General features: G+C 38.0%; 1 protein-coding gene across 1 annotated transcript in view; it reads right to left on the reverse strand.

Moving 5' to 3' along the window:
- ANOS1 (anosmin 1) overlaps nucleotides 1-19,302 on the reverse strand; it is a 307,265-nt gene that overhangs the window by 14,617 nt on the left and 273,346 nt on the right. Inside the window, exons 10-13 of the mRNA XM_077294730.1 lie at nucleotides 12,981-13,069; nucleotides 9,108-9,279; nucleotides 1,333-1,553; nucleotides 1,106-1,247 (exon numbers count right to left, since the gene is read on the reverse strand). Of these exons, the coding sequence (XP_077150845.1) occupies nucleotides 1,106-1,247; nucleotides 1,333-1,553; nucleotides 9,108-9,279; nucleotides 12,981-13,069 (624 nt within the window). The remainder of the gene's footprint in view (nucleotides 1-1,105; nucleotides 1,248-1,332; nucleotides 1,554-9,107; nucleotides 9,280-12,980; nucleotides 13,070-19,302) is intronic.

A 19,302-nucleotide genomic window follows, 5' to 3' on the forward strand; every position in this document is an offset into this window, starting at 1 on the left:
TGGCTAGGTGAGAGGCTCTGGACTGGGGTCTAAGGGGTATCGTTTCACACTTGTTGGAAGTTTTTTTTTATCCTAAGTCATATTGCACGACTCGTTAGAGGGTTGATTGTGACTTGTAGGATCGCCACTTCCAACAAGTGGTGCTATAGAGTTAAGTCCTCTTTTTCTCAGAAGAGGCAATTTGCATATTTAATTTCCCAGAGGAGCATTGTACGGCAAATAAGCCTCCTTACCTTGACAAGCCAGAGATGGTATGTCACTCTCCATAAGGAGAAACGATACCCCTTAGACTTAAAGTCTTTGAGACTCCTGAAAAAAGGAGAGATCTCCAAGCCTTTGTAAATAGTTGGCAGATCCCTCAAGCCCTACCCAAGTTTCCTTAAAAAAAATTAGAAATCCCAGGAGGTTTCTTCTACCATAAAGTCTTGAATAGGTGAGAAATGAGACATGGAGGAGGTGTGGCTGATCTTCTCATGGACACATGCCTGCAAAAGTTGACTTCTATGAAATTCTTAAATTGTTTGCAAAGGGCCTCTACGATCATCAGTCTGGTTCTGCTTTTTGAAACTTCAGTAGGGGATATTTAATATTTTGTTATATATTTTATGTCACATAGCATTAAAGAGTTTGTCCAAGATATTTTTTATCCATATGGTTGCATCTGTAGAAGATAACAAACTCAACTATTCTCACTCTCCAAAGATCCAGCAATGCCTCTTTGCTGCAGATCCAGTTTTGTTAAAAGCCTACAGTGATAACGTTAAAATTGCCGTGCATGTGATGACTGCAGGCAACCACTGTCTCAGCTGCTCATAGTGTCTATATCAGCAGAGCCACTGAGCACAGTGATTGGATGCAGCAGTCATGTGTGCTGTAGTCATGACATCACAGTCGTAGCCTGTCAAAAATGACTAAGGCATCAGGTAGCTTAGAGATAGTGCTAAATCTCAAGAAGGAAAGTATAACTGAATTTGCTATTTTCTATAACTGCAATCCTATGGATATTTTCTTTTATTCTGGAAAACTCCTTTAAAAAAAATTACATACAACTTATGAAATATTCCATTCAATGCATTTAAATTATTGGGAGATTTAGATCACTTACGGTGAGGTATAGGGGGAACTATATCTGGTGTCCTGAAGGTCTTTATTGTTGCTGGCCCTTCACCACTGGTTGTTAGCACTTGAACTTCCAGTCGGTAAAGCATTGAAGGTCTAAGATTGTGGACAGTAAGAACATAATGGTCCTGTATGAAGAAATCAACATATGTAAGTCTTCTGACTCCTCCAAATGGCTTATTAAACAGTTAATATACATATTAAAGTACTTACTACTGGCAATATTTGGGACTGTGAAATGATGCTGTTTGGTAAGCTGTTTTGCCGACTTTCTGTTGTGACTTCTGCCCATGTGACTTGGAATCCTGTCATAGGTTGATGAAGATTTAATTTTGACAATTTCCATGAAAAATGGCCGGTGAGGTTACCCTCATGCACATTAAAAGAAGCAGACAAGTTTTCAGGTTTTGCCAATACTTTAGCGACAACTTGTCCTGAAAGGAACAAAAACATTTTACAACTTTCAAATGATTCGTATTTCTATGGTTCTCACAAGAAATAAAAAAAGCCTGACACACATGAGAAATAGAAAAAAATGTAATAGCTTTTTTGTTAAGTTTATAGTGCTTAAATGAATTTTTCTAAAAAAAACCCATAAACTGAACAAAGGATTGGAATAACCCAGCAACATTTTATTATTGCATTTTTATGTGGCTTCTCTGACCTACTTCACATGCAGCCGAAATAAATTCAATATGCTAATTCTAAGAGAAATAGAGGTACTTAATAAATAATGTATATGCAGACTGAGTTTGTTTCAGTCTGGCATGAATATATAAATATCTGCTGATGGGGTTTATAGTCTCTACTGAATTTAAAACAGGTAGTGTACATATCTTTAAAAATCATATGACTGCCAGAAAACTACATTTCAGCTTCTGTAATAAACCATACAATGGTCATGAATCCTGTCAAGTTGTATTCAGCCTTATATTTATTTTATCAGGTGAAGACAAAAATCTTATACAGGAAACCTTTGTCTGTTTAGGTCAGTTGTATTATTTTTAAACCAATCTGCAAATGCACTAATAAGGAGTTGAGACTTACTAATAATAGTGCAGTACTATATTACCCCTGAGGTGGAACTGCAAGAATATTTAGTCCCAGATCCATTAAGACTTGCATTTCATAAGTCAGCCTTAACTAGAGTTGAACGAATTTGCTGGGGTTCCCTCTTATTTGGCAAGCTATAGTACTTGCTGAATAAGCTGCAGTGGGAGCCCGGCTTCCTGGATCATGCCTGCCGATCAGCTGATCGGCGCCACAGCTGCATGTGTCGCGGCTGTGTCACAGTCACGACACATGCATGGAGAGCCTGTTTGTTGGGCTCCCCAATGCAAGTGTCCCCACAAAGTCTGTTTTCACCGTCATGACCAGGCCAAATTGTACGATTCTGACCAGTATCACTTTATGAGGTAATAACTCTGGAAAGTGTCAAAGGATCCCGCTGACTCAGACAGTTTTTTCGTGATATATTGCTCTTCATGATAGTGGTAAAATTCATTTGACATGACTTGCACTTATTTATAATTTGCAATTTTCAAACTTTTAATTTTTATGCTCTTAAACCAGATAGTTATGTCACACAGGTAGTTTTAAATAAAATTTCCAATATGTCCAATTTTTGAAACATAATTTATTTTTGTATGAAGTCAGAAGGGTTAAAAATTGACCAGCAATTTGTCATTTTTCCAACAAAATTTACAAAACCATTTTGTTAGTGACCACATCTCATTTGAAGTGACTTTGAGGGGCCTATATGACAGAAAATACAAAAAAGTGACACCATGCTAAATACTGCAGTCTTAAATGTGCTCAAAATCTTTTAACATTTAAGGTGCTTCATAGGAATTTTTGCAATGTGGGAGGAAAAAAATGAACATTTAATGTTTTTCACAACAATTTTATTTTAAACCCAAATTTCTTTATTTTTACAAGGGTAACAGGAAAAAATAGATCCCAACATTTATTGTGCAATTTTTCCTGAGCATGCTGATAACCCATATGTGGGGAAACAGTACTGTTTGGGTGCATGGCAAGGTTTGGAAGGAAAGGGAAGATGTCATGTTTGGAGAGCCCCTGATGTGCCTAAAAAGTGGAAACCTCCCACAAGTGACTCCATTTGGAAATTAGACCCTTCAAAGAACTTATTAAGATGTGTGGTGAGCACTTTAAATCACTAGGTGCTTCACAGAAATTTGTAACATTGAGTCATGAAGTAAAAAAATTGCATTTTTTTCACAAAAATGGTTTTTAGCCCCAATTTTTTTATTTTTACAAGGAAATTAAAATGAACCACGAAACTTGTTGTGCAATTTCTCCTGAACATGCTGACTTCCTATATGTAAGGGATATTACTATTGGGTGTAAGGCAGTGCTAGGAAGGGAAGAAGCGCCGTCTGATTTTTTTAATGCAAAATTGGCTAGGATCATTAGTGGAAACCATGATAAGTTTGGAGAGACCTTGGTGTGCCTAAACAGTGTAAACCCCCACAAGTGACCCTACTTTGGAAATTAGACCCCTTAAGAAATGTATCTAGATTTGTATTGAGCACCTTCTACTCCAAGATGCTTCACAGACGTTTATAATTTAGACCCGTGAAAATTAAAAATCACATTTTCAACCAAAAATGTTGGTTTAGCCCTATTTTTTTTATTTTTACAAGGGTAACAGGAGAAAATGGCACACAATGGTTGTTGCACAATTTCTTCTGTGTACAAGGATACCCTATATGCAGTCAACAACTAATTTTGAGGCACAGGGCAAAGCTTAGCAGAAAAGCGCTATAGTTGAAATTGAGATTTTGCTGAAATGGTTTGAGGGTGCCATGTCACATTGGCAGAGTTGCTAAGGTGCTAGAACAGCAGAAATCCCCTATGTCTGACCTCATTTAACAAACTACACCCCCCAATTAAATCATCTAGGGGTGCAGTGATTATATTGACACCACATGTGCCTCATCGAATTTTATATCATTGGGCAGCAAAGGAAGAATACACTATATTACTAACTCTAAAATATTGCTTTAGCCAAAAGTTTTTAATCTTTCTAAGGACTCATTGGAAAAAACCGACTCCACTTTGTTGTAAAAATTTTTCCTGAGTACGCCAATAGCCTACATGTAACTGGGAAATACTTTTGAGGCAAAGTACAAAGCTCAGAAGACAAAGAGTGCTATATTATAGTGCAGATTTTAATCTGTTATGGTTTGTGGGTGCCATGACCCACTGAGAGAGCCCCTGAGGTGCCAGAACAGCAGAACCCCTCATAACTGACTCCATTTAAGAAACTACACCTCTCAATTAATTCATCTAGGGGGAGCATTGATCACATTGACACCACAGAAATGTCACAGAACTTTTTACCATTGAGCAGTGAAGAAAAAAATACATTTCTACCACCAAAATTTTGTTTCAACCCCAGATTTGACATTTTCTCATGGGAACATGGTAAAAAATGGCACCAAAATGTGTCTCACAATTTCTGCTGAATGTGGAAATACCCTATATGTGGCTGTACAGTGCTACTTAGTCACACAGCGAGACTTGGGAGGGAAGAACTGTTATTTGCCTCCTGAAGCACAAAACAACCCAGTACCATGTTAGTTGTGAGACAAAGCACCAATGTTGGTGCCATAAGTGAAACCACTCCAAAAAGTCACATGAACAGGAGAATACAGAGTATAATAGTTAAAGGGAACCTGTGACCCCCCCTCAGGCGTTTGTAACTAAAAGAGCCATCTTGTGCAGCACAAATGCTGCATTCTGACAAGGTGACTCTTTTAGTTATGATGCCCGCACACGCATTAAGTTTTTTTTTCGAGCGTGCGCAGTTACGCTGCCCTTTGTACTTACAGCACAGGCGCTGGGGATGATAATGAAGCAAAAGGAGGCGTCGCCCGGCACGCACAGGCCCAGAGTAATGGCTGTGCTGCGTCTGATTAGGAAGGCAAGACCCGCCTCCCTGGCGATTTCAGGGTAAGAGGGGGCCCATTTTATAAGTGATTATTTCAGCATGTGCAGGCATCATAACTAAAAGAGTCACCTTGTCAGAATGCAGCATTTGTGCTGCACAAGGTGGCTCTTTTAATAAGAATTTGTGGGCGAAAAGATCATTTTTGTGTAAACAAATGCAATTTTTTATTTTCATGGCTCTACTTTATAAACTTCTGTGAAGCACTTGGGGGCTCAAAGTGCTCACCACACATCTAGATAAGTTCCGTAAGGGGTCTAGTTTCCAAAATGGTGTCACTTGTGGGGGGTTTCCACTGTTTAGGCACATCAGGGGCTCTCTAAACGTGACATGGCATCCGATCTCAATTCCAGCCAATTCTGCATTGAAAAAGTCAAACGGCGCTCCTTCTGTTCCAAGCTCTGCGTTGCGCCCAAACAGTGGTTTACCCCCACATATGGGGTATCGGCGTATTCAGGAGAAATTGCACAACAACATTTATGATTAAATTTCTGTTTTTACACTTGTGAAAATAAAAAAAATGGTTCTGAAGTAAAATGTTTGCAAAAAAAAGTTAAATGTTCATTTTTGACTTCCACATTGTTTCAGTTCCTGTGAAGCACGTAAAGGGGTAATAAACTTCTTGAATGTGGTTTTGAGCACCTTGAGGGGTGCAGTTTTTAGAATGGTGTCACACTTGGTTATTTTCTATCATATAGACCCCTCAAAATGACTTCAAATGTGATGTGGTCCCTAAAAAAAATGGTGTTGTAAAAATGAGAAATTGCTGGTCAACTTTTAACCCTTATAACTCCCTAACAAAAAAAAAATTGTTTCCAAAATTGTGCTGATGTAAAGTAGACATGTGGTAAATGTTATTTATTACCTATTTTTTGTGACATATCTCTCTGATTTAAGGGCATAAAAATGCAAAGTTTGAAAATTGCAAAATTTTAAATTTTTTTGCCATATTTCCACTTTTTTCATAAATAATCGCAAGTAATATCGAAGAAATGTTACCACTAACTTAAAGTACAATATGTCACGAAAAAACTGTCTCAGAATCAGCAGGATCCATTGAAGCGTTCCAGAGTTATAACCTCATAAAGTGACAGTGGTCAGAATTGTAAAAATTGGCCCGGACATTAAGTACCAAATTGGCTCTGTCACTAAGGGGTTAAATCAGCCATCATATGCTGTAAAAGATGTGGGCTCAGTGTGTAAACCCACATCAAAGGCAGGGGCATGATATATAACTTAAATATGTCATATGTTATGATGGGGTTAAAAGGTTGATAATAAAGATTAAATAGTCTACTATGTTTCTGAATATGTATTGAGCCAAAGGGAAAGGTAAGAGTGAATTTCTCAGTGCTATAACATAGCAACACTAGCAAAAGGAAACATTTTCACTACATTCACTTTTGTTTGATGTGGTTGTCTCATCAGCACAAAACCTGTCCATAAGCCTTTTTCCGGTCATATTCATATAATTAAGTACCACACCCCAGATCATTCTCTCTAAGCCAAAGCCACAAAGCAAGAGCAGCTCCCAATCCAGAGGACATGGTCTATTCATCGGCCATAACAGGAGAGACACATGGAAACATTTAAATTTCACTGATAATAACATCTGATCTCCAAGAGCCATGCCCACTCTGATCAGTTGATTACCACAGCTGCTGTTTTTAATGGACAGCTTGTCTTGATGAGACAATTTCTCTAGCATAAGGCACACTGCTGAGTTGTAAAAGTAGAAATTCATAATCCTTTTTTAAGTAGAATTCCAAATGCCTGTGTAAACTTAGCTTTAGGTTTTCAGTACATTAAACATTTACATACACAAATTGACTGCACTCCAGATCATCTTGGCACCCTCTAGGGCTTTTTACCATATGTCATTACCTTGTCGATGTGTAGGAGGTGCATGTTTATATAGAACTCACAGAGTAATCTGTATTTCATAGCGAAACTGGATCATAAAACAATATTTTGTTCCATTTCTTTGTCTCCAGTATTTGTTCTGTGTAGTTTTTTTTAAAGCAAATAATGTTCTTCAAATGCATTTTGAAAATGAGTTAACTCCTCTTGAGTAAGGGCAGATTTGCCAACAATGAAAGCCTTTACCAATATCTGGCAGGACTTCACAAACATTTTACTGAATTACAGTAAACGTCAATACTAAATCTCTGTAAAAGCAACAGGAGTATGAAAGACTGCTAACTGAACTTCAACACCTCACTACGCACAAAGAAAGACTCTATTTGTTTGAGCTTTTAAGGTTTTTCGACATCAATTGGAAATGATTTGCAATTAAAGTAACTTGGTTGAACCAAAATGAAAAATCTCTACCTTGACAAGTTTATGTTCCCTTATGATAAAAGAGAATCGATTCCAACAAAATAAAAGCTGGATAAGTTTATTTTGTATTACAAAAGTATTGTTCGGATACCACCAGATGTTGTCTTCTTTTAATCTTAAATTAGAGGTATTAAATAGAATCAGGAAATACAAACATGTCAAATGCTTTCTCTACTTAACTTTCAGTCCTGATTGCAATTGAAAATATATAAAAATGACAATTAATAATGATCCTTATAGTGCTTCATTGTTTTTTGTTTTCTGGAGTTTGCTTTTCTAAGAATAACAACATTTATTATTATTGTTAACCTTTAATATATTTCAGTAAATTAAAAAAAAAAGTAAAATTACCCACATAGTTTTAATATATCCAGTGGTCTAATTTTTTATGTTTATTGATTAAATCAGGATTTTTGGAAAATAAATACTATCATTAGGATCCATAAAAATGGAAAGAATATCTATATTTTTTACCATGGCCAAAGCCTGGAAAAAAACAGGTTTGGTTATCTTTAGTGTGTGAGATGACTTTTTAGTGTGTGTGCCATCATCTTCAAGCAGATTCTGCCCAAAATCCTCCTAAAAGAATATCACAAATGTAACCCATAAAATGAACATAATGCACAGCAATGTCAAAAACGACATTGCTGTGCACAAGTTCCATTTTATCTTGTGTCTTTGAACCACTTCAGGGTTTGTAAAGGCTAAGGACATGTGCACATGTTGAGTATTTGATGAGTTTTTTACCTCAATATTTTTAAGCAAAGCCAGGAGTGGGTGAAAAATGCAGAAGTGGTGAAGTCTTTCTGTTATCCTTTTCCTCTGAATGCTCCACTCCTGGTTTTAGCTTACAAATACTGAGGTAAAAAAACTCACCAAACACTCAGCATGTGCACATGGCATAAACCGATTAAAAGAAGTGGCATAAATGAAATTATAGTGACATACTTGAAAGTATAGAGAGAAAGACTCCAGAAGTTGGGCCACCACAAGAACAAGGGCAAAATTGCTGGCAAAGCTGCTAAAGGAAAATGACTGATGGACTTTCCTGAAGCGTATTTACCTGTAAAAAGTCGACGGCTGATTATTAGTGATGAGTGAACATGCTCGGATAACGTCTTATTTGAGCATGCTTAGGTGTTATCCGAGTACCTGTGAATATTCTTGCTTTACTTCTGAGTCCCTGTAGCTGCATGATTTGCGGCTGTAAGACAGTCTCAACACATGTGGGGATTGCAACAGGCATCCCCACATGTGTTGAGGCTAACAGCCGCAAATCATGCAGCTACAGGGACTCAAACATAATATATGAGCTTTCCGAGATACTCGTATAAGACCCAAGCATGCTCGGATAAGACGTTATCGGAGCACGTTCGTTTATCACTGGTGATTATATATTCTTAGAAGATGCCCATTTTGAAAATGGGGTTCTTATTGTTTGGCAGCTCAATATTCCTTTGAACACCAAGTGCATCTTATTCTTTTCCCCAACAACTCTGTTAAGTAAAAGCTAAATTCTTGGTAATATGAGATATTTCGGAAGAGTACCTCAATCACATAATTGATTTAGATAAAACTCTGAATTAAGCTAAAAAAGTAGCAAAAATTTTTCAAAGCAAAAAACCCACAAATATACACGTATTTGTTCTCAAGAACCAACCAAACTATGTCTTACCTCCTTCAGTTGGACAGCTAATGTGTTTGTGGTTTTTGCCTTTCAGCGTTGAACAGGGAGGAGTTGTGAAGAATATGCTTTCAGCCTTTAAATGACCCTTAGATCTGGCTGGCTGTACTGTGACTTTGTATTTGCAAGAAAATAATAGCCCTGGTAAGATAATGTGATGATCCTAAGGGGAGAAATAAATATGCTCTATAATCACAAAAACAACAGGAAGAATGGACAATAGAGAGCAAGCCCTTGTACTGATAATATTTCCATTTTTGGTATCAAAACGCTTAAGGTTGGATTCTTTATTGTATTATGTTACATATCTTGATTGCTTTTCGCCATTACTGCAATCATTGTTTAACAATTCACAAAAAAACAAATTTTGTTCTTAAAAATAGTGATTAAAGGAAATATGTCAGTAGGATCAACCCTTCTAAGCTGTCTGTATGGGCATGTAGGTCATAGGAAGCTCAATAAAGTAATACCTTGGTATATGTGATCTAATCTCTTTTTCTATCCAAGTTTTTATTATATGTAAATGAGCTCTTCAGGACTATGGATCTGATGCTGATCAAAGGCCCCGTCTCACATAGCGAGATCGCTAGCGAGATCGCTGCTGAGTCACAAGTTTTGTGACGCAACAGCGACCTCAGTAGCGATCTCGCTATGTGTGACACGTACCAGCGACCAGGCCCCTGCTGCGAGATCGCTGGTCATGTCGGAATGGCCTGGACCTTTTTTTGGTCGTTGAGGTCCCGCTGACATCGCTGAATCGGTGTGTGTGACACCAATCCAGCGATGTCTTCACTGGTAACCAGGGTAAACATCGGGTTACTAAGTGCAGGGCCGCGCTTAGTAACCCGATGTTTACCCTGGTTACCAGCGTAAATGTAAAAAAAAAAACAGTACATACTCACCATCTGATGTCCGTCAGGTCCCTTGCCGTCTGCTTCCTGCTCTGACTGAGTGCCGCCGTACAGTGAGAGCACAGCACAGCAGTGACGTCACCGCTGCGCTCTGCTCTCACTGTACGGCGGCACTCAGTCAGAGCAGGAAGCAGACGGCAAGGGAAATGACGGACATCAGATGGTGAGTATGTACTGTTTTTTTTTTTTTTGGTAACCAGGGTAAACATCAGGTTACTAAGCGCGGCCCTGCGCTTAGTAACCCGATGTTTACCCTGGTTACCCGGGTGCTGCAGGGGGACTTCGGCATCGTTGAAGACAGTTTCAACGATGCCGAAGTCGTTCCCCTGATCGTTGGTCACTGGAGAGAGCTGTCTGTGTGACAGCTCCTCAGCGACCACACAACGACTTACCAACGATCACGGCCAGGTCGTATCGCTGGTCGTGATCGTTGGTAAATCGCTATGTGAGACGGGGCCTCTACTCTGTGAAAGGAGAACTGCAAATTTGCTTGTTGTGTTTGCAATGAGATAAGGTTACTCTCTGCTGTGCTGTGAAGTTACAATCAGTCACAGCTCTGCAGCAAAGCTGCCAGCACTATGACAGGACAAAGGCCGCTGCAAATGTGTGTAATAACTAATAAGTTAAGATTCACTTCTGTTGTACTGTGCTAGTTCAGATTTCACTGTAGATTATGAGAGCAGACTGTCAGTTATTACATGTCTCACACTGGTAATGTTCTCTTTTATTTTAAATAATCTGTGGCGACAGATTCTCATGCAGATCATTGTCGGCCCATAGATCTTAACAGTTCATTTACATATAAGAAAAATGTGGATTTCTCTGGAATAAGACATCAGATCACAGATATCAAGGTATAATTTAATCCAGCTTCCTATGACCTATATGCCCATAAAGGTAAACTATGAAGATTTTTTTAACTTTCTAACTTATTTTTAACTCCTGAAACACATGACATGGTTTTTAAGACCTAAAGACAAAGTGACTTTTTATTCCTACATTTTAAATGCCCTGTTTTACTTATACACTGAAGTATGAGGCCTTGCTTTTTTCACAAAATAACTCACCTTTTATTAATTGTCTATGGTAGAGAACAGGAAAAAACAGCACCAACATTGTAAATAAAGTTTAATGAGGGATTATATTTTTAAGAGATATATTCATCAAGAGATGAATTCATAAAGCCAGAAAACTGGCATAGAAATGCAGCAAATTTTTGAATAAAGCATAGTTTCAAAAATAAGTTTTGAAACTTTTACAACTTTGGAAAAGTAGGTGGTCCTTAGTGGAAAAAGGTCCGGTTTTGCCTGAAAAATGGCTTGCATAATAGTATAAGCATACTTCTGTCCACAGGCAGCTTGAAGATTTATGCCTCTCTGTGAATTTGGTGCATTTTGTTGCTTCTGATCCTATATCAAAACTGTCATGTAAAACACCAGTCTTGATGAATTATTTATTTATTTAATGGGTCCATTATACTATAAATGTGGGGGTATAGTGAATTATTATTATTATTTATTATAGTAGCGCCATTTATTCCATGGTGCTTTACATGTGAGGAGGGGTATACATAATAAAAACAAGTACAATAATCTTGAACAATACAAGTCACAACTGGTACAGGAGGAGAGAGGACCCTGCCCGCAAGGGCTCACAATCTACAAGAGATGGGTGAGGATACAGTAGGTGGGGGTAGAGCTGATCTTGCAGTGGTTTGGTCGATCGGTGGGTACTGCAGGTTGTAGGCGTATTGATTCTTCTTCCCTTTTTGGGTGAGTTACATGAGCAGGAGACAAAAATATAGTCATCTTTCGGTATCCTCCATGCAGGATAAATAATTTATTCAATTTTATAGTAAGGGCTGTTTAAATTAAGGTGCTAAATCATATATATATAGTGACAAAGCCACTGGCAAAGTACTGGAGGGGAGACATGTTTCCCTGAGGCTATTAGCTTCAGTGATTTGAAACCTAAAAGTTTTGCAAGATTCTTCTTAACATAAGATTCTTCTTCTTATCATAAGCTAAGGTCTTGTGAATTCGACAGATATAAAACAAAGTCCAATGTTAAGTGTACAGCTTTCTTTTCTTACAACTTTTGGTAGCCATCTCATTTAATTTTTGAGCCCAGCCCAGTTCCAGCAGGTTGACTGCAACTTGTATTTATTTTACATGAATATATCTAACCATAATACTGCACAATAAACAGAGCAGACCTGTTGACATTGTGGGTGGCTACTCAAAGGTTCTGAAAAGGCCGTCATCTTCAGCAATATATTATGAATCACCTGGGCTGCTTCGCATCAAAGCATCTTACTTCTAACAGAAAGCAGAATTCCCATGACATGATCATAGCTGGTGTAGTGCAGAATGAATGTGAATGTTCACCCAAGCAAAACAAGCAGGCTATTAGATCCAGCATAAAAGGTTAGCTTAGGATTCACCAACAACGCCTCTACAAAATACTGTATAAATAAGGGAGTTCTAGTCACATCCACGAGTTTCATGCTTGCTAGTGTTGTCACCTGACAACAGCAAATAATTCAGTGGCAGTCATACAACTAGTGCAATCACCTTCTATGCACAATGTGAGCCTTTCTGAATTAGCATTACATTGAAGATTTGGTCACTTTACATGATATAAGGGAACTGAATTATGAGCAATTCACTTGTTTTAGTGTTGTAGGAATGATTTCCTTGTAGCTGGTTTCGAATGGGTCTTCAGTCATGAGTCCATCAAAATTCCCTATATTCATAGTGGTTGCACTAATCCAATCACCATAGCCATGACTGAATTTCCAAGACCTCTTGCCTCTACATATTAGAAAAGGGCATATAACCAGGCATGATCTTAAACAGAAAACCCAGTAATTTTTTGAAGCTGAATCACTTACATTAACTCCTCTTGTTTGACAGTCTATATTATGGCTAAAATGTCCTTAATCAAAACTTACTTGAGTTACAGCTTTCTCGGGTCCTTTGGTATCATTGTGTGCACATGATTCAGGAATCCATTGTACATGGTAAAGTCCCAAGAGAGGATCTGAATCAAAAAAGAGAAAGTAATTAACATAGTAAGTACCATATATATTGAATTATGACATATAGAAAATCATTTAGCAGATTTAAAAATCTTTGAGAAAATACTTTAGGTTGTTTTCATTCCAATGTGCATTTTCAGAGTGTTAATCTCATTGTAATTGCTTTCTATGCAGAGTATGATACCAACAGAACCTAAAATAAAAAACAAAATCAGCAAATACCCTGTAGTAAGTAAATAAATAGTAACAGTACATGTAAGTACCATAGGGTACTTAGTTAACATTGTTTTGATCAAAAAAGCATAAAAGCCATCCCACCTCAACAAGGTGTACCCAATAGGGACAGTACCTAACTCTTGTAGTTCATCTCACTATGTGTCAGCAGACGTGAAAATAGATAAGGAAAAAGGAGGAGGACCCCATACCAACTGACTTATGTCTGCTGACTCATAGTGAGGTGAGGTACAAGAGTTAGGTACTGTCCCAATTGGGGTACACCTTGTCGTGATGGTATGGTTTTTACCCTTTTTTGATCAAAACAATGATAACTAATTACTCTATGTTATTTACATGTGCTATTACTATTTATTTACTTACTAAGGGTTTTTTGTTCATCTTATTTTTATCTTGAATTCTTTTTTTTGTTAAATGGCTATAGGGTGGATGTGCAGCATTGCGCATATACCAACATATGCTCTTGTTCAATTTTTTGGTTTTGGTTTAGTTTTTTGTATTTTGTACAAACAAATAGGTGGCTCCTTCTTTTTGGGCAGCTCATTTTGTTTATATAGCCTTCCATGGGCAAGTGACTGCTCTGCCCTTATTTATTTTTTCATCTGCTGACACAGTCAGGTGAACTATAAGAGTTAGGTATCGTCCCAATTGGGGTACACCTTGTCGCAGTTGGATGGCTTTTATGCTTTTTTGATCAAACCAGTATTAACTTTGGACTTTATGGTATTTCCTTTTCTATTTATTTATTACAGGGTATTTGCTCATTTTGTTTTTTTTCTTAGTTTCTGTTTGATAAATGGCCACAGTATGAATGCACACTTATTAGAGGTTTTAGAGTATGATATTAAGCCAAAAAAAACTAGCAGTGAAACTGCTGCTCCTGCAATTAAATATTATACAGAAATCATGTATAAATAAATGCTTATTGTTAGTTAAATCTACCCATAGAACAACTGATAAATGGAAGTTCTGAGTGATGGGACCATCATTCATCATGACAACTAGGTCCAGATTCCCAAATTCCCTGTTGAATGGAATGACAGCACAAATGGATAAACTTCATATTATTTTTTGCCTGTGGGACAGATTGTTTATGGGACTGCTGAAGATAGCCGATTACTGCACTTTTCAATGTATAGCGTGGCGGTAATTCATCCCACTGACGTTTCTTTTAAACAGGGGACTTTGAGGACCCATTCGTGTGAAGTCTTAAGACTCACATCAATCAGCGATTTATTACTTAGGTTTTGGATACACTGTTACTTATTATTTAACTTTAAAAAGTTTCTCTGAATATGCTGACTAAATAGTCATGACAGTTTTAAAGGGAGAGTGTCAGCCACAAAACACAAATAAAATTAGGCACATGACCTTCTTGGGGAAGTAGACACTCTAAAAATCATACCTTCTGTGTAGTAACTATGGCTCTACTGTCCAGAAAAAGCAGTTTATTTAATATGCAAAATTCGGGCTCATGCGCTCAGTGCACACTTGACATGGCCAAGTGCTCAGTGACTGAACAGAAACCTCAAGTGTTTGTGCACACACTGACAGTGCACTCTTTGCTACAGTGATTTAACCAGCAGAGTAGTGACTTCAGCAGAAGCAGAGAGGTCTGTGTGGATACTGTACACTTGGCTTTTGTGCTGTCAGTGTGTGCACGCATGCTGGACATTTCTGTTCAGATTGTGCTTGTACTGGGCTAGAGAGCACTGTCAATCAACATACAGGGAGGCATGCTAATTCAGGTGGTGGTACAGGGCACTGTGCACTTGTCTATGCCGAGGATGCATAATGAAATGGCTTTTTATGACCTATAAAGGCAACAATTACTGAACTAAATGTAGCTTTTAATATATGACCATGTGCTTAGCTTAATTTGTGTTTTGGGGGTGGCGGACTCTCATTAATTTACAGAGAATTTTCTGCTCTATGACAGAGACTATTTCCATTAGTAATACTAATAATACTACAGTGAAATGTAGTGAATGCAGCTTTCCAATATTTTTTTGAATATCTCTAAACAAAAAAAGGCAAACTCTAAAACATACTGAAATCACAGAGCAAACATGTGTCAAAACATCACAAAAATCAGGAATCTAAGACCTATGACCCTTTAACTTCCTGGCAAACCAGGTGTCCCCAGTCCTCATTACTCATCTGACAATATTTAGTGATAGATCATATGTGCTCTTTGGTGCCCTAGTACATTTCATCATCTGGATGACTGCAATCAATAACAACAGGTCATGGTGGGATTGCAAATTTCGATCCCTAACGATAGAATAATTTTCCTAAACATCAGTATAACAGTGGAATTTCACCCTTTGAGGGATTCTTCTATTATTTGCACAGTTATTGTGATGTACAAAGGAGAGTAATATGGCAGCTATAGAAGTATGTAGGGTCATAATACAGTATAATCAAGAGCTTGTTGTGGATGCAATAGGCAGATAGTGTATAGCGAGCCTTTTTTCCTCTGTAGGATGTGCCATTTGGTCATTTGGTCACATAAATGAGACCTAGGAGGAGGATACATTACAGCATTTCATGTGACCTGCCACTTTTGAATGTGATTTTCAATAAAAACTAAAATGCTCTAGACATGGTAAGGTCAAGCACAGGCTTTCATCACATTCCTGCCTGGTTAAAAAGAAGTGCACAAAGGCAGAAAATGTACTGCCGAGCTCTATATTTCATTGTCATGTGATATTAAATATTCATCAACGACTTTGTAGTTTGATTTAAATGAATCCTGAATGTAAATCCATCATGAATATATAAAGAGATTGATAAAAATTGTTAGTAATTTAATACAGCTTTGAAGAATTCACAGGTTGATTCCATATGTGAACATATAAAGGACTTAAGGATCCTCAGTTTTGTCTGATGAGATAGTCCTGACAGCGCGATTTTGCAGATGGTTAAGAGGGCAGCACAGTGTGGCTGAGGCCGGATGGGTGGCCTCTCGAATACGTCTACCTGTGCACTTTTTCTTATATTATTCTAACCGGTAAAACACATATTGGGAATAAAAGTATATAAGACATGTGATTTCAGGATTATAGTGTGCACATTATTCAGGATTACAGCTCCACAATAAGTTAGATGTTGCAAAGATCAGAGGTTAATCACTGCATACTATATCACTCCTTCCACCCAGACATGGACCATTAGCTATCAGCATTCATCTCAGAACATCTACTCCCAATTCTTACTTGGTGACTGTCATACATACTGCACTACATGGAACAATTAAATAAGATGCAAATGTGTGGAGATATATATATATATATATATATATATATATATATATATATATATATTAGTGAACAAAAAGGGAAGCAGCACAAGAAGATATAAAAAAGAGGACTTTAATGGCCTGTGGCATGGCAACGTTCAATTGAATAATGCCATGTTTGATAACTTGTCTGGGTGTTGGAGTTAACCAATACCCCCTTACAAACCTTAGTCACACTTCTCTGCACCCACTCCAGTTCAGTTATGTCCTTCTTATACACCTTCGTATACAACATTGTATGCAGTATTCTAAGGTCAAGGTGGGAAATCTCTTTTGTACACTTGCACTTTAACTAATATTGGTTACTGTTATGGCTGCATGTAGTCCTATTCCTACGCTAACAGCCCACTAACCAAAATTCACTCATCTGACCCTGAACTGCGCATAGAATTAAATCTGTCATCAGTGGGATGTCTTCAAAGGCAAATTGTCTGATGTCCTGTTCCAGTCAACTGTCCAGTATAGTCAAACATAGGTCTCAGCGGCTAGATGATGAAAGAATGGACATCATTGCTTCCTTTCCCACCACAGACCACCCGAGCACCTGGATCCACCGGGTTGGAGCAGGTGAGTAGCCTTATTTTATTGTATAATACATTCCAGCCATTTCTAATTAATTTAGGATCCGAGTGACATAGTGGTGACACAGAAAGGTACATAATGGACCTGACAGGATCCCTTTAAAAATTATTCTAAGGATCATTCTGAAATCCAAGTATGTTTGCAAATTCCTAGGAATGTGTTATCATCATTTTAATCACCTGTATAGACATCACCATGCATCTTATATGGTTCAGGTAACATCACATCCTAAAATCTTTCATCGTCTTATCATTGTTGGGTTGTTTCCAAGTTTCAGTGTTTCATTCCTAAAATATTTACTTTTAGCTGATAACAATGTTCACATTTTTTTTACAGAAAGTTGAAATAAAGGCAACAAACTATTCTTCAGAATACCATAAATATTGATCAGTGCGGGATTATAGGTCCTATTGGGCTTGTGCACACAAGGAATGTCTGTCTGACAAACTGATCACAGGGTTACTGGCATTAGCTGTAGCAATCTGTGAAAGCCCTGTGACAAGTTCTCTGTTTCTCTGCACTGCCTCCACTCTGGAGGTCCATTGAAATACTTACAGGTAGCAGTCATCTGCCATTTCCAGTGCTGCACTGGCCCAATCCTGCACCATGTGACCCCAGCTTGAACGTGCTGACTCATATTGATGACCGTTCATTATGAAGGGAAGCTGTCACCAGGTTTTTGTACCCTATCAGAGTGTAAAGCATGGAGTGTGGCAGAGACCCAGATCAGTATCACTGATTGAGTGCTATAATTTTTATAAAAAGTTATACAACTTCTGCTGCAGATCTATCAGTTCTCTGAATGTTGAGCGCTGTATAACCCTGCCCACACCACTGATAAGCAGCTCTCTGTGTGCACTGTACACAGGTAGAAAGCTGATAATCAGTGGTGGTGGCAGGTTATACAGGGCACATAAATATGGAGGACTACCTGGCATTAGGTTTTCTAGTCCTCTAGTGATAATCTCCTGCTGATAAAACAGTAATTTTATCAAAATAACAGCAGGCAGCCTAGTAAGTAACACATCACTGGAATCAGAGTCTCTGTCTCTACATTATGCTGCTCTCAAAAACCTGGTGACAGTTTCCCTTTAATCTTAGTCTATGAGAGCCTTGTTCTAAATTTCATATACTTACATTGAGAAAGTGACCTCTGGCCTACACAGAAGAGGCTGTGTGAGCCGTCAGGTCAGAACTGCAGACCCGTGACGACGCAGGAGAGCGACCAAACTAGTGCCTGCAATGGCACTAGGCAGTACATGCCACACACACATTACTTATTGATAAATGATGTGGGGATGGTGGACCCGATGGTGAATGGAGTGGTGGTCATGCACACACTACCGTCAATAGTCCGTGAGACTGGTGGAGGTTTCAGTGGTGTCACCCTTTGAAACTAGAAAATCTTATGATACCATGATTTTGATCTTATTTTGAACATATTTTGATCTTTGTTCTAATCACCAAGTATCTCTAAGAGCTCTGATTGGCAAGTGAAAATGTAAAATGAAGAACATGTAAATGTGTCCGCTCTCACTGACCTTTTATGTCCTCTCAGATATGTTTCTACCAGGAAAATCCTTCTGGATTTCTAATAAAAGAAATATCAAAACTTCTGAAAAGATCTCAGCACTTTACTTTCCTAGAATGAACTCTTTATTTCTACCCCCTAATAACATGGACATTTTTTTCAATAAAATCTTTTATGCTTTTTTTTCCAGACATCTTGAAATCAGATTAAAAAACATCTATCCATTAAGTAGAGGAGTGCAGGCCAAAGTGTTGTGATGGGTGACACAGTCTGCAGACCGTAGTTCTGTAAATGTTCCCTGCCTGTGTAAAGTCAGAGAATAACTGAAATTGATATGTCTGTGAAGAATGTGTGATCCACATGGAGACTCAGCAGATACCACAATGCAGGTTCCTGTGCTAGATAATTCTCAAACCGTATGACTTGTATAGTCATTTCTGTTCGGAGGCTTGCTCATGATTATGCACAACCACAAACCCATTTTTCAAATTACAGCAACATTGCGGGTTCTCATGTGCATGAAGATGTGTGTTTTTAATTATACAGTGAATGTATCAAGTATGCACTGTATGGCATTTCATTCATCC

Source organism: Ranitomeya variabilis, chromosome 3 (assembly GCF_051348905.1).
Source record: "Ranitomeya variabilis isolate aRanVar5 chromosome 3, aRanVar5.hap1, whole genome shotgun sequence".
NCBI lineage: Eukaryota > Metazoa > Chordata > Amphibia > Anura > Dendrobatidae > Ranitomeya > Ranitomeya variabilis.